Source organism: Ruditapes philippinarum, unplaced genomic scaffold (genome assembly GCF_026571515.1).
Source record: "Ruditapes philippinarum isolate M1 unplaced genomic scaffold, ASM2657151v2 ctg1804_1_1_1_1, whole genome shotgun sequence".
NCBI classification, from domain to species: domain Eukaryota; kingdom Metazoa; phylum Mollusca; class Bivalvia; order Venerida; family Veneridae; genus Ruditapes; species Ruditapes philippinarum.
The window spans coordinates 39,012-65,530 of NW_026859662.1; the positions used below are offsets into that span (position 1 = coordinate 39,012).

General features: G+C 32.1%; 2 protein-coding genes across 4 annotated transcripts; one reads left to right on the plus strand and one right to left on the minus strand.

Annotated features, from left to right (window-relative positions):
* Positions 1-1,115: 1,115 nt before the first annotated feature.
* Positions 1,116-14,016, minus strand: LOC132757417 (ubiquitin-conjugating enzyme E2-22 kDa-like). Its single transcript, XM_060748695.1, has 7 exons — positions 13,868-14,016; positions 10,240-10,392; positions 9,471-9,553; positions 8,675-8,824; positions 7,874-7,971; positions 6,572-6,636; positions 1,116-5,931 (listed from the first exon to the last, which is right to left on the minus strand). Exons 1-7 carry the CDS (start codon positions 13,928-13,930, stop codon positions 5,857-5,859), a joined length of 687 nt encoding a protein of 228 aa, XP_060604678.1. The 5' UTR covers positions 13,931-14,016; the 3' UTR covers positions 1,116-5,856.
* Positions 14,017-14,804: 788 nt separating this feature from the next.
* On the plus strand, positions 14,805-25,920 carry LOC132757414 (protein Daple-like). Of its 3 annotated transcripts, none has more exons than XM_060748689.1 (17): positions 14,805-14,940; positions 16,141-16,341; positions 16,499-16,678; positions 17,041-17,649; positions 18,036-18,164; positions 18,495-18,656; positions 19,172-19,336; positions 19,634-19,798; positions 20,490-20,642; positions 20,955-21,095; positions 21,413-21,553; positions 21,985-22,131; positions 22,481-22,605; positions 23,032-23,233; positions 24,391-24,504; positions 24,716-24,826; positions 25,522-25,920. In XM_060748689.1, the coding sequence occupies exons 2-17, from the start codon at positions 16,147-16,149 to the stop codon at positions 25,798-25,800; spliced, it is 3,018 nt and encodes a 1,005-aa protein (XP_060604672.1). In that variant the 5' UTR covers positions 14,805-14,940; positions 16,141-16,146; the 3' UTR covers positions 25,801-25,920. The 3 variants fall into 3 exon arrangements, with proteins under 3 accessions (XP_060604672.1, XP_060604671.1, XP_060604673.1); XM_060748688.1 differs by lacking the exon at positions 14,805-14,940 and adding an exon at positions 15,444-15,582; XM_060748690.1 differs by lacking the exon at positions 14,805-14,940 and adding an exon at positions 15,444-15,582 and having other exon boundaries at positions 22,484-22,605.
* Positions 25,921-26,519: the final 599 nt, after the last annotated feature.

Consider the following 26,519-nt stretch of genomic DNA (forward strand, 5'->3'; position numbering starts at 1 on the left):
GGACTGCTAAGGAGGTATTATTTTATACTAAACTAGCGTTATAAATTAATGTCCTTAGTGCACTTAATACCTCTGTGCCCCCTTAGCAGAGTTTAGTGGAGCCCTAGAAAAGGGTAGTAAAACAAATCATTGAAGATTTCCTTAATTAAATCTATAGCATTCCGATGTAATTTATAAAATTCATAGTATAAGTAACAAGTTTTTACGAGCTTCAATAATTCCGTCGAAATTTTTTGATTATTTAAATGCCGTTCCTGTACTTAAAGCTGCACGCATCCAGATGAGCCAAAGTATTTCAAGAAATTCATTCTTTAGAAAAATGTATCAAAATCTTAGGAAAAGTAAAAAGATTTAATATTTAATTAATTATTTACATGTTATGTGCGATTAATGACTGATTTTGCAGTATCAATCACTATAATTCTACTGCGTTACTAACGCAGTAAGGGGTTTTTATGTATATTTTGATCTCTTTTTGGTTATTTACGTAGATTGTACGTGCCAAATTACTTTCTTTGTTCACTTCACAATATTTTACTTTTAAATACATTTTCAAAATTTTCATGAAAATTAGCATGAATCTGGAGGCATGCTGCTTTAAAACATTTTGTGTAAGATACAGTTCACTCTAAATAAAGCAGCCATCAAGCGTGATTGAAAAAGGACAATGCAAGGTGTCGCTGAAGTATCTTCCAAGCATTAGCTGGCACAATAGTAGAACATTTAAATGGCTACCTGCATCGTTCTTAAGAAATACGATCCGATCGGAACTGAGCACATATTTGTGGTGTTAAAACGCAATATACCAGTATATGTGTTGAGGCGTAGGGAATTTTAAAGAATTTTAATCCATACAAGCTCCCTTTGCAGCATGTTCCGATGGAAAACAAACAAAAATGATCATAGTGAATTTAAAACTTTGCTTCTGTGTGGCATAAATATAATTTTCTAATACCGTGTCAGTTGTATCATATACCGGCAATACAGCTGACTTATATTAGTATATTTTTCACTGCAAATATTCGAGTTCTTTTTCATATGGGGGACAAATCACTTTAGATATAACCTGATCTCTGTTAATTATGTTTGCGATAGGACGTAAATATAAATACAAATAAAAGAATATCATCAAATTTATTCAACTGTAAATGATTACACTTACAAATGTGAATTATATAATAGGTCAAACAAATATTTCCATTACATGAAAATCAAATCCAAGTGCTACCACAGGTATTGCTGGAAAGGCGTGTATGTATCAAGTTAATAACTATCATATTACCACATTCATAAAGAGAATACTCTAAAGAACCTAATATCCTGACAAGACAGGAAATTAGAATATAAGAGAACATTTAATTACCATATGAGCCGCGTCATGACAAAACCAACGTAATGCATTTGCGACCAGCATGGATCCAGACCAGCCTGCGCATCCGCGCAGTCTGATCAGGATCCATGCTGTTCGCTTAAAAACCCTATAATAAGTAGAGAAACTGATAGCGAACAGCATGGGTCCTGATCAGACTGCGCGGATGCCAGGCTGGTCTGGATCCATGCTGGTCACAAACGCACTAGTTTGTCATGACATGCTCATTTATAGAAAGTATATTATAAAGTTGAATGCTGTAATATTGTTTATTTTGGAATAATGTGTCATCCACAAAATCAGTGACATCATTTCATCTTAAGATTTCTATACTATTATAACAAAATACAATCACACAAGTCATGTACATTTTTATATCTAGACTTTATACTAAGAATTCATGTGAAATTCTTACCAAAAATTGCACACAAAACCATGTTTTGTGAATCATTTATGTATCATTCTTTTCTACGGGCCTGCAAGGACCAAAAATGATAGCCTTTGCCAAGATTATAGAGCCTTTGCCACCAGTATAGAAGTCATGTACATTTTAGTATCTAAATTACTTTATGCTAAGAATTTATGTGAATTACTTACCAAAAATTGCATACAAAATTAACCATGCTTTGTGAATCATTTATGTTTCACTCTTATCTATACCTGCAGAAACCATAAGTGATTGCCTTTGCCATGAGTATAAGAGCATTTGCCACTAGTATAGAGCCTTTGCCACATGTATAGCCTTTGCCACAAGTATAAAACTTCTGCCATGAGTTTATAGCCTTTGCCACGTGTATAGAACCTTTGCCACAAATTTAAGAGCCTTTGCCACGGCTATAGAGGCAGCTCAATATACATAAAACCATACAGGCTGACAAGGATTTATACTGTTGGTAGTTAAATTTAAGTCCTTTAACATGAAAAATGACTGGGAAAATCCCTAACAAAGATTCGGCAGATTAAAAGCTAAAGTTTTCGGGACCTTCTAATCTTCAACTGCACAAACAGAATTTTGACTTTTCTTCATATATATTAGTGAATGCATTGTATAAGAATAGTAAGTTAGGCAATAATCAGTATACTAGAAAATATGGCAATGTTTAAGTGCTAATAAATACACAGATGTAATACTTAAAATTATTTTGCAGAACGTTAAATAACATAAAACATAACTAAAGTATCTCAATAACTTATTTAAAATGACAATGTTTTCGGTAAAATGTATGCTTAAAATGATGTTTCAATTTTCGAAAGTTTTGTCACTGATCTGATGGGACTTAACTGTAGGCTGGGACTTAATGTGACGAAATTGTACGTCCCTGCTGTAGGGTTAACTATCATGACATACAAATAGGATAAAATGACTGAGTGCACATTACACTGTCATATGTCTACACATTCAATTCATACCAGGCTAGTGATACTTGACTTTGTTAAATATTCTCTTTTTTATAGTGTTCTTGAGTGATTAGAAACAAAATAAAAACATTTCTAAACTAAAGAACATGTATATATGGATCAATGAATTAACTACAGTCAGACAATTTATATATAGTCCTGTATAATCAACTTATTCAACTTTTGTTTATTAAAGCAGTATGCCTCCAGATTCATGCTAAATTTCGTGAAAATCTTGAAAATTTATTTGATTGTGTAATATTGTGAAGTAACCAAAAGGAACCAATTTACACATTATCAATGGCACTTACAAACCCCACGTAAATTACAAAAAAGCGGTCCAATCATAAATAACCTTTACTGCATTAGTAACACAGTAGAAATATAGTTGTAAATACTGAAAAATCGGTCATTTTAATCGCACATAATATGTAAAATATTACTTTAATCTTGAAACTTTTTACTTTTCCTTATATCTTAGTACATTTTTCTCAAGTTTGATCTTATTGAGATATTTTGATCATCTGAAGGCATGAAGCTTTAAGTGAGATTTACCCATAATATCAAAGTGAAAATTATGAAAATGAAATATCTGAACTAAAAATCTTACAAAAAAAGAAGACATAAACAATTGACACTTTCAAATTGAGTGAAAAAACACTTATTCTAACCACACTCTATAGCACTTACCGTGTTTTCAATTACATTTTCAAGTATTTCAATAATTTATATAAATATGAACAACAATAGAAAGCACTCAAATGCTTTGGATTACTGTTGCCCTATATAACTAAACAATATCTGATTAAGAAATTCACATACATGCAGGCCTACAGTACTGTACATGAACTTGTAAAACAAGTACTTGTATGTATTACTTTTAGAAATGTTTGATCCTGAAGAAAAAAAACATATTACCCAAAACCTCTTCTTTCAATAACAATATAGCATCACGTATTTCAAGTTTGGAAAAAATTAACAAAGGAATGAAAGCAAAAATTTTAGACTCTTCTGGATTTGGAAATAATATGTATTTTTTTACTGCATACAGTTCAACTACAAAGCATTTCAACAAAATAATACCATGAAATTTCAAACAAATCTGTAAAAAAAAAAAAAATTAACAAAAATTAAAATACATTTACAAACTGACATGACCTATTTCCATTCTAACATGATTACAGAAACATACTTTATGGCAATATGTTGAACAAAAGTGGCATGTAAAAGTTTATAAGAGATTAGACATTCATTTCTTCATAATACTAACACACATACTAAAGACCTTATTTAAGATAAGAAAAGAATGTTATTTTGTTTGGCAATATTGAACTGAGACATTCAATTATCCAGTGACTTTTTTATCTGTTAAGGAAATAAAATATGTTGCCTTTAATGTATGGTATGACAATATGTTTATTTGTTCGGTCTGGTTTTATGGTGCACCAAAACAATTTAAGACTTATGGACCCAAAACAGTAAAAATGATTTTGGCTATCCTCAGGTGTTACAAACTCAAAGCAACATCAAGGGTCAAAACTATCTCACCTGCTGGAGCTTAGAGACGCATAGACTTAAGTAATTCAAACCCATTTAGTTGCCTCTTATAAATCATCCAGGGATAAACAGTGGCTGCAATTCTGAAGCCTTAAGACACAAAGGGAAACAATATGTATTACTGTCAGTATATGTATTAACTTGAAACTTATACATACTGCATAACTTGCTAGTATCAATGGAAATATGCAACTGTTCAAAGCTGTAAAATGCTATATCTCTAACTATTTTTCCAAAGTTCAGTTCATTCAATGAAATTGGACCACTCTTTTTAAAGTAAATTTCCATAAAAATCATTAAAAAAAAATCTGATGTGAAATTGTACTCTGACTAAAGACACTTTTTAATTACCACTAGGTTCCAAACATTATTCAAGCTCTTTTTTAAGTATGAAGATTTGAAAACCACATTAGCATTTAAAAATAAATGTTAGAATCATAATAATTCAAAGAAATTAATGGAACACTTCCTAAAGACTGATCAGTCTCAGGTCAATATTGCTAGACAATAAAAGTTAGAATCATAATGAAAAGTTCACCAACTATCCATAATTAATATTTGTGCAATGTTTTAAAGCAATCATTCAGTTAAATATGAGTCAAAGTATGTATGAAACTCAAACATTTTACTCTAGACCAGTGCAGCACATGCTGGCAGTAAATTGGGATGAGAGTACCTCGTACGTGTACATTTAGTATGCAAAGAAGTAATTATCGTTGGAATCAGTAAAATCATGAGTGATGAAACAAACGCCCCAAATAAGGGGTCAAGATCCTATCATGAAATGATGATCTTGTTCAATTATGAAAGATAAAATTAAGTAGGCTCTAGCTTGCAGAATGAAGATATGTAATATTACTTCAGCCTGTATAACAAATCCTGCCATCTCAAACATCTGACAGATTCACTTATAATTGTTAGTCTGTACTGAAAACTTTATTTTTTAATGTAAAATATTGAATTACACACACAACTGTAGGTAATAAGCACAAAAACATAAACAAATTCCAGCAAAAAGTAAGAATTTTAACTCTACATGATCAAATTCCTGTATGTTTTACTGTAAAAACACACAATATGTTGGTGTAATTTAGGCAGTCAAGCTATCTTTCCAATTGGAAACAAATCCTAGAGGTTCCTAGTAAATTTTGCTAAGTAAATTCTTATCAAACACTTATTTATCACTTTAAAAATGGGTAAAACTGCGACTGAATTATAAGTTCATATCCTAACAGAATAAATCTGTAACATCAAATAATTACACATAATTACCCATAAAACAAACAACGGTCTTTACAAATCCATGACCGGAAACATAATGAATGTTTTATCCATGACAAAATGTTATCGTGAACTGGCTCAGATTTGTTCATGTATATATTTCATATATATATATGTATGCATTTATAAAAAATTTCAATCACTCATGTAGATCATCGACAGCCTACTGTAGGGACAGCAAGAGATTATGTAGCTCAAGGCCAGGAATCATTCCACAATTATACAATTTGAAGACTATGTTTATCACAGGGTTAGGAATTTACTAGAGTTTCTGTTGCGGCTTCAACATTCCAGTTGGCCGATGAAAGAGCTACTCGTGCTTTATGCTGAAAAGACATATAAAACAATAGTTTTATTACAATAAAGTTGGTTTAGCTATTTTCAATTTAATTTTTGTTCATATTTATAATGCTATAATATTTTTTCTCCATTAGGACTTAAGTTGCACCAGTACAACTAACACTGATATGGTCAATTTGTGACTTATCAGTAGAGACAGCAGAAAACATCACTTCCTCCTCATGCAACCGGGCACTTCTCAGGCTTGTCTTTAGAAAATACTCTGTTCAGTGTTGTATGTAATAAACCAAAAATGACCACCTCAAATTCAAAACGTACTGTTTTAGAAATTTTTATGAAAACCCTGCAGTCCTCTAAGCAATAAATAAGATATACCATAGTCATTAATTTATAATAAAATTTCATTGTTAGCAGATTAAAAATCTTTGTCATTTTGTTAAGATTTCGATATTCCCATTCACTTGCCCAATAGCTGATTTACTTATGTCACATAGCTTATTAAATATAAGATACAGTCCAGGTGATTTTTATAAATATTACTTCCTGGAATACAAAATTTCTGCTAAATAACACTATTTCAAATATATGAAATATAGACTTGAGGATCTTTTACAATCAGTGTACAGAATTATACAGAAAACAGATTTTCCCCCCCTATTGACCTACCTCATCAAAGCCCATACTTTTAACTTGATTTATTTTGTCTTCTAGCTCTGCCTCTTTTTGTGGACCTATTCAAAAAAGAATTTAGGAAATAAATGCTGTAAAATCAGACTGTTAAGCATATGAATTATTTTCATGATTTTAGACAATTCAAATTCTATAAATACTGTCTATATCTCTTCAAGTATTTCATGAAACTATTTTCTCAACAATAGCTCATGTCACAACTTTTATCTATGAATCTGTTAAATGCTGAATATTTCTTATCACAGTATAAACTAGAGCTGACACAACAGTAATTAACACCCCTACCTGATCCCCATGACACACGATATTTAGCAGTGCAAACTAGAACTGCCACTATCATGGCGTGATTACCCCCGCATACCACTTTGTCAGAATCAACAGTGGCCATTTAGAGCTCAAGGACAACCTCCCTGCCAAATCTGAGGTGTGACCTCAAAGTCAATAGGGGTCATCTACTGATCATGACTAACCTCCATGCCAAATATGAAGACTGTGGGTCAAAGGAATCTTAAGTTATTGGGCGGACAAGCTTTTTGAAGTCAAGGCCCCTGTGACCTTGACCTTTGACCTCAAAATCAATAGGGGTCATCTACTAATCATGACTAACCTCCATGCCAAATATGAAGACTGTGGGTCAAAGGAATCTTAAGTTATTGGGCGGACAAGCTTTTTGAAGTCAAGGCCCCTGTGACCTTGACCTTTGACCTGGTGACCTCAAAATCAATAGGGGTCATCTACTAATCATGACTAACCTCCATGCCAAATATGACGACTGTAGGTCAAAGGAATCTTAAGTTATTGGGCAGACAAGCTTTTTGAAGTCAAGGCCCCTGTGACCTTGACCTTTGACCTAGTGACCTCAAAGTCAATAGGGGTCATCTACTAATCATGACTAACCTCCATGCCAAATATGAAGACTAAGGGTCAAAGGAATCTTAAGTTATTGGGCGGACAAGAAAAAACCGACGGACAGCCGGACGGACGGACGGCCGGACAAGCTGATTCCAGTATACCCCCTTACAACTTTGTTGTGCGGGGGTATAATTACCATTATTGTTTAAGAAAACATTTTGGATAAGCTTGAAAAGTACAAGTATAAAATTTATAGTGCAGTCACAAAATGTTTGAATTTTTACCACCAAGGAAAACCTTGACCTTGAGTCTGCATAGTGGGAGCAATGGATTGCCTGTTTAGGTGAATATTTGGCCCAAGTTTGAAGGAATGCCTCTATGGATATACCATTTCAATAGCAGACACAAAATTGCCTGATATTTTACATTCAAGTGTGACATTAACCTTGACTCTGTATAGACTCAGCATGGGATCTGCACATCGCCTTTTTGGGGTGTAAATTTGAGCCAAGTTTAAAGCAAATCTTTACAAAGAGTAATGACATTGTCAAATATTTGACATTTAAAGCTGACTTTGACCTTGGGTCGGCAGAGTGGAGGCATTGGTTCTACACATATTGAAGTGAATACGCTTGTTGAAGTGAATATTTGAGCCAAATTTGAAGAAAATCCTTTAAGCGGTAAAGGATTTATAGAGCGGACATGATCGAGACAGACAGAACAACAGACTGACTGATGCAACAAAGTGTTTCTAGTATCCCTTCTCTATAATAATATTATTATGTGACAGGTGTATTTAAATCTGCTAAATTAAAGGAGATAGTTTTCCATCAAAATCATCATAACTTTAAAAGGCCTGATAAATAATAGTCTAAACAGTAAACACATGAGCTGTCAGAAACATAAAATGTCTATTTCAATACAGTAAATTTTCTATGTTAACAACAGTGAATAATTTAGTAGTGAAATTAGGTCTTGATCTGCAACTATTACTCTGATACTATAATATCAAGGAAAGGGCAAAATTCATCAACATTTACTTTTTCACAATGGACTTGTTCTGCTTTAACTTAAAATCTACTCATTGTGAATTTCAAAGATTTTGATAACAATATACTAATGTTGGATATTCAATCAAAAATAGCTCTGACTCATACTTTTGCATTTAAAAATTTTTTACATTATCCCCACTAGAAAAAAGCTACTTTTACTTGTAACAAATCAAACCTTCTGAATGCATGTGTCCAAACTTCTTTTGGGTTAAAAAATTTTATTTTCTTGTATTTTTTTGTATACTCTTGAGGGGCATCTGGTTCTGCTGCTGCTAACAAGGCTTGTAACGACAATAACACAGTTCTTAATGTCATAGCAGCTGCCCTGTAATATCAATAACATAGTTCTTAAAGTTATAGTAGTTGCCCTGTAATATCAATAACACAGTTCTTAATGTCATAGCAGCTGCCCTGTAATATCAATTTATAATAAATCAATATATGTATTCCCTTGCATGTTTCAATTTCCATTTATGCATCAACTGCCAATGAATCCCTAAAAATATCATTTATACCCCCATGTGGGTCTAAAAATACAGTAAAATTACCCTTGTACAAGTTGTAGTTGTTATATCTCTAAATATGTTAAGTGGACATGTCTGTCTTTTAATCCAGACAGAACCAATCATCACTTTAAGAAAAAAAATCAAATTATGTTTCAATGTTGGCAATTAGTGCAGACCATAATCAGACAGCCCAGATGTGTCGGATGTCTTTGGTCAGTACAGATACAATGATTTGCCAGCAGAGTAATGGTTAAAATTGAAAGTTTGGAAAATACAGATATTTTGAGAATAGATTAAAGTTTTTTGGAAAAAAGAAAATAGATCACTTTCCTCGCTTGCAAAATTACGATAATTTTTGGGTAAAAATAGACTACTTTAACTGTATTGTCTGGACATTATATTCACATTTTAATCTTGCATGAATTGCATTTTCATAAATACATTGTAATTAAACAATTATTTTACCACTGATCTTTGAGAATGTCTAGACAAATAGCTCCTGTCACACTGCTAATATTTGGATGCCAGATTTTTGTGGAAAATTTTACCTGAAATTGAAAAACAGTACATGTGAATGGCATACTATATATATGGTGGATTGAAAGGATGTAAAGGCAACTGCATACTTTAACTGGGCTTTAATGATTGAATAAAAAAATTTATTAAAGCAACTGTATAATATCTTTGAGGCATAAAATGGGTATCAATGCATCTGTATGCTTTTTAAGGGTATATTGGGTATATAAGGAACTGTACATCTTTGATTGAATTAATTGATATATAAGCATTACAGTTTACCTTTGGTGCAAAAATGATTATTAAGACAACTACTGGTATAAGTCTAATGATAAACTTTTTGTTTGTTAAATGGCTATAAAGGTAACAGTGTTCTAGTGAATAATTCATCAGTGACTGCAGGGCCCTTACTTACTAATTTTAATGCTGAAATTCTACACTATTGCTCCCCTAAAATAGTATATATATTTTCCACCCCACTTTTTTAAAATTCCCCTAAAATTGTTTTATTAATTCCCCCCTGCCTTAGACTGCCTATATCTGCAGGAGACCATTCATAATATCATATTGAAATTTGCTTCTTTGCATAACAAAACATGTTCTAATTAACAAAATGTGCCTTCAAGGTAAAACAATGTTTTAATTTCCCCTCCAACAGATAAAAGAAAAGTTACCCAAAAACAGAGTGAGGGCCCTACACTATAATAATATATTATACCTTTGGTGGGTTAAATGGGTATGTTTCAGGTATCTTGATTTCTAGATGAAATTTTCCTCCATCATATGGTGTGTCAGGTGGACCCAGTATTGTTCCTCGAAGTTCTGTGTAGTTATCATTTACTAATTCAACTTGTATTTGACATTGAGCAACCTGTAATTAAAAGAAATTAAGCATTTGAATGTCCCATTTTGCTTTAAATACATTTAGCAACAACAACAAAATAAATATAATAACTGTTTAACAACGTGTATTACTATTTATGGAACTCTATTTAAACATCATTTCCAGAAGAACAGATTTTTAGTATTTCTTGTGTCGAGTGAGGGGAAGGAAGAAGGGTCTTTTAATCACAATGTCTTCAAAACAATAACAAATAACATGAACATTGTATTTGGCTGTTAAGAACAAATGTAAAATACCACAAAACATTTTTCCTGGTTATTGTAGAAGCCAATACATTTTCAGATATACACAAATATGAAAATCAGGATTTAAGTAGATTTATCTGACTTAATATATGTATTTTATTGCAATTTTTGTGAATTTTTTTATCCAAAAGTAGTGAAATGGTAGTTAAATTGCAGAAATGGTCACCCAACAAAATCACAAATTAGTATCAGGTATGACCGCCTTCAGCATGAACTTGAAGGACTGCCTGGCATCATTGGCATATAGAATGGATCAGGGTTTTGATTTCGGCCTATGGAATGTTGTTAAGGCTTGTCTTAGCGGAATTATGTTGACTGTGGAATAAGGCAACATCTGGTCCACGCTTGTCCAAATTATCGTAAAGTTGGTCAATGGGATTTAGATCAGGGCTTTTGGCAGGCCAGTCATCAATAAATGCAATGTTAAATTTGCCCAGAGGAAATTCAGTGTCCCTAGCTGTATGGCTTGTGGCATTAAAAAAGAGTGATATTGGCATTATTTTGAAACCTTGGAATAGCATGCCTCCCAAGAATTTCATCTCAGTAGCGCTGGGCATTCAAATTCCCTTCGATAACTTAGAGATTAGTGCCAAAGCCATGTGCAAAGCCTGCCCAGACCTAGATAGAACACCCACCCCGAAGACGATCTTGTTCAAGTACGCAGCAGTCGGCAAAACTTTCATTTCTCCTACGGTATACTCCAACCCTGCCATCAGCTTTATGAATGAAAAACCTCGACTCATCATAGAAAAGAACGCTATTCTACAGCTGTCTAAGTCATGTTGGTGTGTGTGCCAAATTTACACAATTTATGCGGTAATGTCGCTTCAAAACAAAACCAAAGTATAGTTGACATCCATATAACGGTCTTGGGCCATGTCTTGAATGATGATGTGTAGATGTCCACTTTGTTGTTGATCTTCTGTCTGCCCTGTTGCTTGAAAACATTGCCTAAGGTGTTTAATAGGCATGAAAAGAACATCCAATAGTCATTGCAACAGCATTCATTGTCATACCAGCATTAAGCATGCCGATGGCATGTTCGCGTAAATTTTGCATAATTCTAGGCATATCAAAAATATATAGAAAACTGAATTTTTTTTCAATGTCTTTTTCTTATAGACATGAAAAGCTTTAAAATTACACTGAAAGGTTTCATCAAATATACATGAAAATACTGGTCTTTGCATGCTCATGAAAATAGCGTTAAGGAAGCAAAAGGAGTTAAAACTTGTTTTTTCTTGCATAGCAAACTGGTGTGTTTTACCCATGCCGGAAATTTCATCTGGGGAGTGGGGGGTGCCAGATGAGTCACGTGCTGTACAATGGCACGCTTAGGATGACATCATTTTCTGGTTATGAATGAAGTTGCAATTTCATACGCTGTTGTTAGAAAATAGTTACCGCTGGAGTGATATAAATCTGCGTTGAAAATAAAGATAGATAGAGGTGGGCAGGTCACCTCGGGACAGATGTTTCGGCATAACTCTTGTCAAAAATCATTGAATTATGAACAAATTTCGAATTTGACCTGTGCATCCCTTTGACGTATCCATATGTCAAGTTGTCAAGTTTGAGTTGAATGTGTTATACCGTTGGGGAGGAAACTGAAAATTTCATATTATTTTCAAAGTGAAAGGGGCATAACTCTGCCAAAAATCATTGAACCATGACCAAATTTGATCTTGACCTGTATTTTCTTATGGCATATCCATATATCAAGTTTGAGTTGAATGTGTAATTCCGTTTATTATACCGTTGGGGAGAAAATGAACGGAAACTGAAAATTTCATATTATTTTTAAAGTAAAAGGGGCATAACTCTGCCAAAAATCATTGAATCATGACCAAATTCGATCTTGACCTGTATTTTCTTATGGCATATCCATATATCAAGTTTGAGTTGAATGTGTAATTCCGTTTATTATACCGTTGGGGAGAAAATGAACGGAAACTGAAAATTTCATATTATTTTCAAAGTAAAAGGGGCATAACTCTGCCAAAAATCATTGAACCATGACCAAATTCAAACTTGACCTGTATTTTCTAATGACATACCCATATGTCAAATTTGAGTTGAATGTGTGCAACCATTACTAAGATAATGAACGGAAACTTATGATGACAGAATGAAGGAACAGGGTAACACTCTATGCCTCAGCCATTATATGATGGGGGCATAATAAAAATGGAATCAATATCGAATCGGATAACAAAGATCGTTGATACACCAATATCGATTGAATTGATTACACCCCTACTACTTAGTACTATGTGCATGATTAAATGTCGCCTCCTGATGGCTTTGTCGTCAGCATACCCGTTCTGTGACAGTGCAGAAAGTTTGGTATGCTGAAGATCTAAAGCTATTGCTCACCCTGTCACCCATATGTCCTGGTGAGGGTAAATAAACAGACCACACACAACATTAATGATTAGGAGGTGGCTAGGCGGCCCGTATGGCAAGCCAATTGTTCAAGCCTTAAGTGAGTCACTTACGGCTAGTCAGGACACACTGTATTGTCTAGCCGTACAGCAATTTTCAATAATTACAATCACCATTCTAGCTTAAACTATTATTATTAAGTCATAAATAAAACTTTGCATACACATATACAATGTATTTTGTATAATGCCTCATGTAACTTTGACACTTTAATCAAGATGACAACACTTGCATTTCCTTCGTTTTCTTTTTTTTTTTTGACAAATTGGCAGAGCATCTTTATTAAATTTAACATATGAGGAAAAAAGCAGGTTTTTATTAACACATTTAAAGGCACAAAAATAAGATATGTATAATTTTCGACTTCCATGTAATTCTGTAAAGTGCCGTACGGTGAGAAAAAAAAGTGTGTCTAGGCTAGCCGTACATGACTCACATATGGCTAGAACTTTTGTCTAGACGCTTCCTAACGATTATGCTAGAGATTTGACTATTACTATTAGTCTGACTTACCAGTGCATTTGCAAATTATTATTCATTTGAAATTTATATAATTGTTAAAACGTTTTAAAGAGGAGGTCTGTATTTGTTTATTAAATTATCTTAACTTTTCACAAGATAAAATGTTGAAAAATCTTTACAAAACAAGTCCTGAAGACTGAACAACATAACTGAAATTTGCGTGACCGTGTTTAGGATAAAACTGAAACGAAAGTGGGCAATATTAAATATAAAACACTGTTTTGATTAACCTCATCACTCTTCATAACTTCTTTAAACTCTCTCTTTATCCTGGCCACTGCTATATTTGCCATTTTTGAACATAAAATGCGAGAATTTGTTTATAAAGTTAGTTTTGAGGTCTAGCTATTACACCGGAAGTTTATTTTGAGCATGCGCAAATCACAAAACCTAAAGAACGAAAAAGAGTCGAATTCGCATATTTATCCACGAAAAAGACAGATTTTTTTCTTCAGATTTATGGGAACGTAATAGAGAAATCAGGAGCACTTGTACAATTAATCATTCGTCACACGAACTGAATGAAAAGTTTTGAACTTGTTAAAAAGGATAGTAGTCATAGCTTTAAATCTACCAGGTTAAAGCAGCTCGCCTACAGTACTGTAACTCAACAGACATTTTTTAAGCAACATTTTCATGAAAACTTTGAAATGAACTAGAAAATAAACTTTTATCATGTGAACAAAGAAAGTAATTTACTCATTGCAATGCAACGTTCAATCCAAGTACATGCAACTTACCAAATGGTCAAACTATGCAAAAACAGCCCTTACTGCATTAGTCATAGTGATAAATACTGCAAAATCAGTCATTCATTGCATTTATATATGTAAATTATTTCTTGAATCTCAAATATTTTTACTTTTCTTAAAATCTTAGAACATTTTTGTAGATCTAACATTTAAATGTCTTGAAATGCTTTTGTTTCAACTGGAGGCATGCAACTTTAAAAGCTGAAAGGACTACTCCATTTGAATAACTACTATTTACTATTTTATAACTACTGAAATACAAAATAAATATCATGGCCATATGTGACCGTTATATATAGCTTCTCGTGCAGGATTTTTTCAAAGCATCAACTATGAGTGAACACAAGAAGGTGACCTTAATTAGGAGTACTGAGTCATTTTTAACAATAGGACCATATAATTTTATATATGGTTTATATATCACGACTACTTCTTTTCTTTTTTGGCCCATACTGCAGTCCTGATCCTAAACGTTATTGACTGAGGGACACGATCTATTACTTTTGTGCATAACGGGTTATCTGAATTTATACAGGGAAACGAATAAAACAGTATGTTTAAGTATTTCTGTATATGGTGTTGATACATTTAGATTATCTTGCTGGTGTGATATGAGTCAGTTTTCTTGATTCTAATACACACTCTTTTCAAGTTATTTTTCAAATGATAACACATTCGCTATCATGGAGTTGTTCAATACGTACAACTTGTACTCAAATTAATTAATGTAAATTAAACCTACTTCTAGGTGAGTATACTATAAAAATCGCGAGCGTTCGAATAGTTTAACATTTGAAACTCAACGAAAACACATTTTGAGTCTTATTAATTACACATTAAATGTGGTGCACGATATGTTAAAGATGTCAAGAAGATTTCATAAATACTTTATTGAACATACATATTTGATTTTTTTCTAGAAAAAAAAAGACTTTAGATCTACAGTTTCAAAATTACTAATAAATTCAATACTTCAAACTTTGAAAACAATGTGTAATTGAGACCGTTAATTTTACCGCACTCTTTTAGCAGGTATAAAACAATTCAGCGAATGTAGCGTAACGAGCTTGTGAATGTAACAATTGTTTCAAGTTTATAAACAGCTAATACATTTAACACTTTCCCCTCAATATTTTATAATGTGATAATATGAGACAATTTGGATACAAATATGATTTTAGAACCGTCTTAAGGTATATTATGATTATTTATCATATCTATAGTATTTAAATGACATTCTACATTTAAGATAGGTCTGCGTTTCTACAAGTTTCTGTTTCATTCTTTCTTGTAATTTGAAACCGTGCACCGCTTTTCAAGGAATGTCACGACAGTTTCACACTAAAAGTTCGATGGTCAATACCGTAATGACATATTCGCAGATATTCTAAATTCTAATTTGCAACATTTTCTTAATGGAAAAAGGTATTTGAGCGGGAAAATATAAATGGAGTAGCGTTGTCCGTCTATTAACAGTCTTAATCAATTTTAAGATTTTGCCATGTTAGAAAGTTCCATTCCAGTGTTTTATTTCACATGATTATACTTGATAAATAATATGTGAAATTAAAATCATAAACAGCAAATAGTAGTTTGAAATGCCATTTCTTTGGAAATATAAAAAGGAATAACATATAACCAATAGTAAAGAATTAATTACACTTGATACAATTGATACAAGTCATTTCAGACTATTTATTCCGTCTTTAAAACTTTCAACCCACAATATACCAATTTGCATGTACATTCAGATTTTGATGACATCACATTTGAACAGCGAGATGGCATCGTTAATTACTGAAGACGACCACGTTTTTGACGTTATAGAAAAGCTTAGAATTGGAAGGCGACCGGCAGCAACAATCATCAGCCAAGCACGACAACAATACGCTAAATTGAGGACAGAATTGCAACTGTACAAGGATGAAATAATCCAAATAAAGAAAGTAAAGGTACAAAATTATACATAAATGACAAAATTTATTATATTAGAATATCTGATTTTTAAGTTCTCAGCGTTTAAAACGTCTTTTTTACCTTCCATTATTTAAATTTGATCATAACAGTATGCAGTGATAGAATGCAAAATATCATTTTTATCATCTTCAGAATGCCAAAGTTTCCAAAGAAGAGCAGGTCCAGGAGCAACTAAGTAGCACTGAGATCTATAAGATGATGGAAGCCAGTGCTAGACATACTGCTGAAAATGAACGTCTAAGAGAAGAGCTGAAATCAGCAAATTCCGAGATTGAACTCTTGTCAAAACATATTGATGATTTGAAACAACAGGTAAGAATCACGGCTACATATGTTTTATTTTTAGTTTTGTACTATAAAAAGCAAATATTCTTCTTTTGATAATCATATAAACATGTATCTTATTTATCTATCTCTTTCTTTTCTAAGCTTTTCAGTAATACGAAACTTGACATGACAATAAAAGTTACAAATTACAAATACCGGAAGTCTTTTATATTTGAATTATGTATCTTTTAAGAATTTGTCTACTACTTTGCTGTTGGTCAGCGGATCTTCGTTTGTATCCCCTTGATTCTAAAGTAAAACATGTCATTACTTAATTGGATAAGTGAAACTTAGACAATTTCCTTTAATATGTTTTTAGAAAGCACAACTTTTATATTTTCTTTTAGATAGAGTGCTTAAGACCTGAGAATTTTAGAGAGAAAAATATGCAGGATACAGTTAATGGGTCGGATAATAGTGTGGAGGATGTACAGACTAAAGTGAATGATTCTCATGATAACGAGAATATTGTTGAGAATGCTATGCTTGCAACAGAGAAAAATGTGTCTGATAATGACAAGACTTTGCACGTGGATGACAATACTCATAAAGAGAGTGATCTCATTTACAAAGAGAAAGAATCGCAAAATATTGTACAGGCGGTACATAGTAAAACGAATGGTTTGGATGGTTTAGAAAAAGGTTTTCAAGATAATACGAATGACATACAAGACAAAGAGGAGATGGTACTTAATAGAGCAGAGGAGGATTTGAATGATGAAAAGAATAGTATGAACGATAAAGAGAAAGATTTATATCATAAAGGAAATGATGCAAAAAATTGGCCGGGCATATTGCAGGAAAAAGAAAAAGGTGTGCATGAGTCTGTACATGACCTGGACAATAATTTGATGACATTAAAGGAGGAAATGAGTAAGCTGTCAGAAGAGAATCGACGACTTGAATCAAAAATCACAAACTTGAACCAAGACATTAAGCTTCAACAAAAGATAACAGTGAGTAAATTGGAAGTTGTTATTTATTAAAATAGACTATACAAGTAGTTCTAAATATATGCCTAGTGTCACATTACAATTGGATCTCTATAATATATCCCTTTTACAGTAACTGTTAAATATTTGTTTATGTAAATTTACCAATTTATTATGATAAAGTGTTTTACCTTGAATTATTTATATAAGTGTCAGATAAGGCTTTGAATAAATATAATATTCAAGATGACGTCAACGGTTCGATAAAAGCTATAGTGATCGCCTAACAGTACCTGATAACACCACAGTGATCTCCCATTAAGCCTCAAACATTAAACAGACCTCAGCCTCCAGCTTCGATCCGTTGAATGTTTGCAGGTTTTCTGTGAATTATTTCTTCTTCTTTTCAGACTGACAAAGAAAGGCATGTCCAAGCACTCGAAGATGATCTACACAACCTTACTGATGAAAACAATAAACTTAAACATGAAAATACACATTTGAAGACAGAGAATGATAAACTAAACCAGCATAGAAAGGTATTTTATGGTGGAATTATAAAATTATCGTTTTTTAAAATGGAAATACATGTAATCAATGGAAGTCTACCACTAGTGTTTAGTTTTTGCTTTCATTGCTATTGAGGGATCTTCCAATTACGCATTTCATATAGTGTAATTGATTTTCATTTGTAAGCGGCGTAATTTCTGTATTGGAATTATATTGATTAATGAGAACATGAGACTGATATTACTATTCACGTTAATATATAATTTATCGTTATAATTTACAGGTAACGCAATAGAATGTTTATGGATACATTATATATTAAAACATAGCGTACAATTCGTACATTTTTATTCTAACAGGAAAATGACGAAGAGAAGCATACTGCTGTGGTCTCAGTTAGCAGTATGGCAGAAGAAAACAAAAACTTACGATCTGAAAATGAGCATTGGAGAGGGGAATTGAAACATGCAAATGAAAAGACCCAACGTCTTACAAGAAGAATAAATGAGATGACTGTTAAGGTAATATACATCAGATACTTTATGTTTCGTTTCTAGTGCTGTTTAATTTTTTGTCTGATGGAGTATTTAAGGCACACATTCCACATTAAGATAACTTTATTAAAATGACATTATGCTCTTAGTTTCCTTAGCCAAGTTGAGCTGAACTGACTTTATATGTCAAAAGATTGAGTGTTAAAATGGTGTTTGACCATAGCGGAAAATGTTTAGGATAAAATAACAAATCTGCCAACAATATAAAAAGACTGCCCAACTCTTTTTATAAATTGAAAGTCACAGGTAAATTCTAATGGATATTAACAGAAATTTCGTTTGGACCTATGTGTTATTTTTGTTTATGCGAAGTTAATTATTAAATTCAAAGGAATTATGGCAAAATGAAAACTTATTTTGATATTTACCTGTTCACTCACTATATACTTTTGGATGGACACTACAAATATCATTAAAACATCTTCATAATGCCTTTATGAAATACTGTTCACATGGTAATACGCTTATGTTCGAACAAACAGAGTGAAACTTCAAGAGAAGACGATGTTGTAAAGAGAGAGATGGAACAGTTACGTGTGGAAAATATAAGGCTTAAACACGACTTAAAGAAATTGTCGCAAATGGTCGAAAAAGCTAAGAAGGATAGAGAAGAACAAAGAGGATATGATGAACGCATATACAGAGATGTATACGTGATATCTAAATTTAATATGTTGTTAGGGTATTCATAAGATCTAAATAAATAGACGCCTAGCACTATCTGTGTAATATATTTACAACAATATCAATATATATCAGGGAATACTTCTGGATGAATGGCTTAATATATATTTAATTAACTTTATTTTCTTCTTATGTCGATTCTAAGACTAGTATATTTATATTAGGATCTTAATAGTCCTCTATTATCTATCTGTGGACTATATTAGGAAGGTTAATGAGACAATCAAACGTTTTTGTATTTCTATTCTATTTTACTTAAGGAACAATTGCCTAGACTTGACAGTTTTAATAAGAATGAAACCCATGAGCTACAGGAAGAAAACAGAAGGTTAAGACATGATGTGAAACAGCTAAAGCAAGACGTGGCATATGCTAAACATGACCGGGATCAACAAAGAAAACAAGAGGAAATCAGCTATAAGCAAGTAAGTTGATAATTATTAAGGATTCAGTGTATTTTACAATTTTTTTGAAAGTTCTTGAAATGCAAAAAAAAAAATCAATCCTATTCCATAAATACACTGTATACGTACTGCCTACACATTTAAATAAAACATTGAATAATTGATTGTTTTTCAGGTTTGGATAATGGTTTAGAGTCTAATGAAAGTAATAAAGTAATACAGAAAGACACTCTAAATTTACCGTATTTCACACCTTATAAAATGAAGCAAACTAACGTTTTGCGTGGCAAATATAAATCATTGTTGGTTCCAAGTACAACAACAACAACAAAAAGTCAAAACATTGGTTTCTAATTAAAATATCATTATACATTATTAATGCAACACTTATAGAATTGGACTCGTTTCCCCACGCGCCTCGTCCAATGAAGGTTTATTTGTCCATAGGAATTCAGTATTATACTAAACTATGAATAATAACCTCATAAAATGTGAGCAAACTATGGATAATTTCTTTATATAAATCTAATGTAAAATAAAAAAAAAACTTTTTAAAGCAATCATATTAAATACATTAAAGAAATCATATTTGTTTTGTTGGGTTAGTTGGGTTTGCGATTATATGTTTTTTAAATGTGGAGAAAGTTTGATTGTATGAACTAAATGATTTTGTTAATGACTTAATAATGTACCTGTATTCTGTTTTATGAAGGTAGTACGCTATAAGCAGGAAAACAACCTACTTGTGAAAGAAAAAGAAAGACTAAAGGATGAGAAAGTGATTCTTGAACGTGATTTACAAAAAGCCAGAGACAAACTAGAACTCATATTAGGAGAAAGAAACAAAGAAAAAGATAACCACCATGTAAGAGCTTCAATCGAAAAATAGTTTTTTTTAGTATTTAGGACGTTTTATATTTTGTAGCTAATGCATAGTGATGACACAGCCTGTAAACAAAATAAAACAAATGAAAGTTTAAATTGTACTCCGCCCTTTACATAATAACATTGGCACTATTTTGTAAAAACAACTTTTGGAAAGTGAAAGAGCACTATATGTTTGTTTTAAAATGCTACTTAATTAGACTTTTATACATAGAAATCACTCAAGTCGTTGACCTGTAATTTGGTTCTTCTTATTTGGTTTCTTTTAATTGAATTGTTATCATTATTAAAGGCAATGGAATTCAGAGGAAATGGTTACAGCAAAGACTACGGATTTCCAGTTGGACAATATATGCAATCGGAAAGGAAACTAAAAGCAACAGAAGATCGTTTGCAAAGATTATTTGAAGAAAAAAGCAGAGATGAACAAAATGTATGTGTAAAGTATTTTGTACTAGTTGTAGAAGACTTATTACTCGACGCTATAGTATAACGGCTAGATATATCTTCTGTTAATATATTGCTAAAAATAAAAAATTATTAAAAAACAGTAATAAGTTATGAATATTTATACAAATAGTTTCCTTTTTATACACTTTTTTAATTACAAGTCTTATGATATGAGAGCTATTCAAAGTATGAATTGAAAGTATCTATGTAAATCTAGTAACTCTTATTACGGACATAGAAGTATCAGCATAGAAAGTACTCTATTACGTGTATACGGGTCTTGTGAAACATGTCTTAAAGGTATCACAATACAAAGAAGATTACTACCGACTGAAGAAAGAATTGGACAAATTGGAACGTGTAAACGTAAGATTGGAAAGCGATTTGAAAAGAGCTATTCAACAACACGATCACGAAGACAGAGGCAGGCTTAAATCCAGTGTATGAAATAATTTGCTGTTGTTTTTTTTATATCCTAAATACATTCTGAAAAAGAAAGATATAAGTTAAATATTACTAAGAATCTCAAATTCACCATCAAGAAGTAAATTGTTTCAGATACGCACACAATAACATGAATATTCAATCAATCAATCGGATATCTTATAGTAATGTATATTAAGCAACAAGTTTATTCAAATCTTTCTGTACAATAAGCATGCAACCCGTTAATAAGACTTCATATGCCAGAAAAAACAACTTTAGCATATCCATAATTTCAATTTCGATTTCAGTTTGAATACTGACAGACAGTAATAAGGATTCGATATTTATTTCGAAAATCTTAATATACAATAATTATTATATAATAAATATATTCTTGATAAAATTTACGTTTATCATCGGCTATTATTTATCATATTATTTATCAGTCAGCAAAATCCATAGAGCAGGAGTATTCGGAACATCTCGGTAAAGAAAGACTTCATAGATCAAGTCGAGGACTTGATAGTGAATCTAGAGCAACGAAAGATACGATGCGAAAACTCTCAGAGAGCAGTTACGATAAGAGGGAAAATGTAACTGAATTATTATGATTTAATTAAAGCTAGTCACTCTTTCACTGTTTCATCAGCGTGATATTATCAATATCTTTCATTGGGGAAACAATAAAAATGACTTCTCCAATTAGTTTTACGTAAAAAAAAGTGCTACATTGCATTCAAATAAAAGTAATTTTATTTTTAAACTGTCATTTTCTCTGAATATACTTATTGATTTTGATAAAAAAGACAAATCATATGAAAAAAACAAAAGACGAGCTTTTTTAAGTTTCTAAATCAAATCGTGTTTTTCCAAGTACTCTTCTTCGAAACAATGTAGACTGAATTTAGATACATGTACTTATTAAATGAAACTAATATTAAGCAGGATAGCGAACGACAACGCTTCGAAGACTTTCGTCGTACCATTGAGAAACAGAAGAATCAAATAAAAATGTTATCAGAAGAAAATAGGAAACTTCAAAATGATGTTCATGAAGTGAGAAATAGGTATATCATACATAAATTATATTCTCAAATTTTCTTAGAAGAAATAACCATGATACGTTACACTAAGATTTTTCACTGTGCTGGTTTCATATTCTATGATGTATATTAATACCGACGAACAAAATATAATTTGATTTATAAAAATATACATTTTTTGTCTTCTAACGACACATTAGAACAAATGGTGTTGTCTCTGTGTCGAAATGCAGGATATAAAAGTAATTAAATTAAGTAATAACGCATTTCAGTTTACACATCGCCATTAGTTATTTAAATGAAGCTGAAACGCATAGATGTTATAAATAATCACTGTAAATAGTTGTTGAAATTTTATCGTCTCATTAAAACAATTAGAATTTATTTACAATACTGTATCAAATGTATATTACTCGTTTTCTTTAAAACACAATTGTGACTGATTTTCAGATTAAGTACACTAGCTGGTCACAAGATGACGAAAGATAATCCGAACATCGCTGACTTGAGTGATAACTACAGACCCACAAATATTGCTGAGCAATTTAGAGAAGTATATGACAATGAGTGGACACAAGCTTATGAAGAACTAGATCAGCATTATCGTAATGACGAGACGAGAATAATTGACTCTCTTTTGTCGATTTTAAAGGTATTTGTATTTGTAAATTAAGGTATGAGGTGCCTAATGCAAAACCTCCTTAGTTTGAGAAAACTTTTCAATTTAAATGAGTATACAGAGTTTACGTGGGATGTGAGTTTAACCCTGATTGATTGCATTTTAAAATGTTTTCTGCTATTTATTGTTACTTTGATGTCTTTTCAGATTGTCTTGTCCTTGTCTTTTTTCTGAAAATGTTGAATTAAGAAATATTTGGAAATTGATATGTGCTTTGTATGGTTAAAATAGTAAAAATAAAGTAGTTTTCCAACTGTCTTTATTGTCAAATCGGGATAGTAAGGCTCCCTTATTCTTAGCTCAAATGTTTAGAATTGCATCTTGATAATTACCATATGAAGATATAACGATGCCCAATTGATAAAATATATATGACCGGTTTTCTGAACCCATCCTTATTCTATTCTATCAAATCTGACAGATACCTGTTTCAATTAACCTCACTTCTTTCAGATATGCTTTTCTTTGCATTACTTGGATTGTTACGTACCGTTTCTCTGATTAGATTAAGATGAAATATGTTAAAACTCGTCCTTAACTGATCAAAACATATGTGTTGCTGTTGTTGTACTATATAACTGATACAATTGTTTGACTTAAATCATCAATATTTTCAAATCAAGATGGTAAACTTATGTTACCTTTGTGTATTTGTTTAATGAGGTTTTAAATTACATAATATTATATTGCACATTGCGTTCTGAATTTCCAATAGCTTGTTTTTGTTATGCCTTTAAAAAGTCGCTTCTATTCTGGATAGTTCCCTTTAAAGCGACCTTCAACATTTATTTTCTGTTTGAAAAACAAGTCTGTGTTGTTTCAGTATTTCACATTTTGAATTAATATACAAAGAATTTAACCTTCAGTAAAGCTGAACGCCGCTTTAAAACAGTAGCTTTTTACTACCTGTTTTTAAAACTTATTGTAATTATCAAAGAAAGAAAACTGGCCTTAACCTATTAAGCCCAGCTATTCATTTCCTACTTTCCTTTATTTATTCATGACGTTATTTCTTATCATAACATTTATTAAAGGACACATTGTCATGACCTAATCCTGATACACTTTCAACACTTTGAATATCGTGGTTATTATTGATTCTATCTTAGATAAACATATTTAATTTTCAGAACATAGAAGCGTTTTGTGTAGAGGTGTCTTCCCATCAATTTGCTTCACTGAAATCAGCAATTGAAAATGAACTGACCTATCCAAAATATAAACTTGAAAACGGAACTGTAATGGTAATATAGCGCTTATTATTGATTTGAAAGTTAATCCGCCCGATTGTTTTGAGATTAATCCGCCCACTTGCTCGTGTTATTTAAACTTCATATGATAAATCATACAGAGGCATAAACTTCAAAGTAAATATTTTCTATTAATTATCAAATTAAAATTGAATTGTTTATTGTATATTTTTACATTATTTCTTCTGTTGATTTTTCTACTTAGGCAGGAAAACATAGAGCCGAAATGTCGTCGTCACAAAAAGACATCGAAGATAAATTTCTGAAGGATTTAAGAAAATCGTTAGGTATTTTGTCAACAGGGCCACTAGCACAGGTCTGATACTTGTTTGTTTATTAGGGTATTATATCAGACACATGGCATATTAATTGATTATGAAAAGCCACTCTAAGTTAATTGAAAAAGTTGCTGTAAATTAATTAAATTGGAACTTTAAAATGTCACTGTAAATTAGTTGAAGATGTCAAATGTCGCTGTTACTCGAAAATGTCAGTATAAGTAAGTTTATTGAAAATGTCGCTGTAAGTTAAAAAGAAAGGTTAATTGTCGCTGTTAGTAAACTAACATGTCAGTGTAAGTTAGTGTCAAATGTCAATGTAAGTTAATAAAAATCCTTTCAGTAAGTTTAATAAAAATGATGCTGTAAGTTTATAGAAAATGTTAAATGTAGCTGTAAGTATATTTGAAATGTCAAATGTTAATGCCACACATTGATGTAAGTTTTCTGAAAATGTAAGTTAATAGAAAAATGTCAAATACCACTGTAAGCTATTGACCAAAGTCTCTGTAAGGTAATAGACAATGTTGCTGTCCAATATCGTACGTTTTCTTTCTTCTTCTGATGATAAACACGAATCTATTTTATCTATTCTCTGCATTTTCGATTTATCGTATATCGCACAATTATATATACCGAAATATTATATCATATGCGCGTACATACACGGAAAATACAATTTGGAAACTTTCTTTGCTGTTTATTGTATGTTTCAGTTTGCTATCACTTTCAGATATTTCATGAAGTCCATATGAAAAAACAGCTTGGAGCTGAGTTTTCTTCGGCTGGTCTTAAAACATTTATTGTCCAATCTGTAAAACTTGTGTGGATGATGAAGATGCAGACGCCACCGATGGCATTTATCTGGGCGGAACCCAAACAAAATGTTGATAAGAACAGATTTACGTTCTATACAAGAAGGGGAGACGTTATCAAGCAATGTATTTGGCCAGCTCTTGCACTACATAAAAATGGGCCTCTTATGTCCAAGGGCATTGTGCAGGCCGTGTGATGAAATAACATTTTTGTGATATATAGACTTAAGCTCTAAATATATGCATTATCATATTTTTGTCACTTTCATTTGTTGATTTTCTATCATATGAAATAAATAAATGTATAATTTTGATTATGATGATCTTTTAGACTTTTACTTATCCCATTGACTTAACACCATCATAAACGTATACTAACGCATAGCTGTGCTTCATATGATTCTACATAACACCGAATTATTGCAAAACATACTAAGAAGAAATAGTATGCAAAAATGACTATGCATATCATGAACGTATGCCCTGATTACGGAATACCGTTAAGGCCATCGTGGTTATACTTTATAATCCAGAGGGCGACAATGCGACAGCACGATAGTGTGATGACGACAGTACCACAGTGCGATGACCACAATGTGATGACGTCAATGCGATAGTGCATGGCGACAGTGCGATAACGCAATGACGACAGTAAAATAATGCGACAGTGCGATAACGCGATGACGACACTGCGAAAACGCGATGGCGACAGTGCGATAATGCGATGGAGACAACGCGATAGTACTATCGCACTATCGTATTGTCGCTATCGCATTGTCGCCAGCGCACTATTGCATCGTTGCATTATCGTACTGTCGTCATCGCGTTATCGCACTGTCGCCATCAAACTTTGGCATTGTCGTCATCGCACTGTTTACTGTCGTCATCGCATTATCACATTGTCGCCCTCTGGATT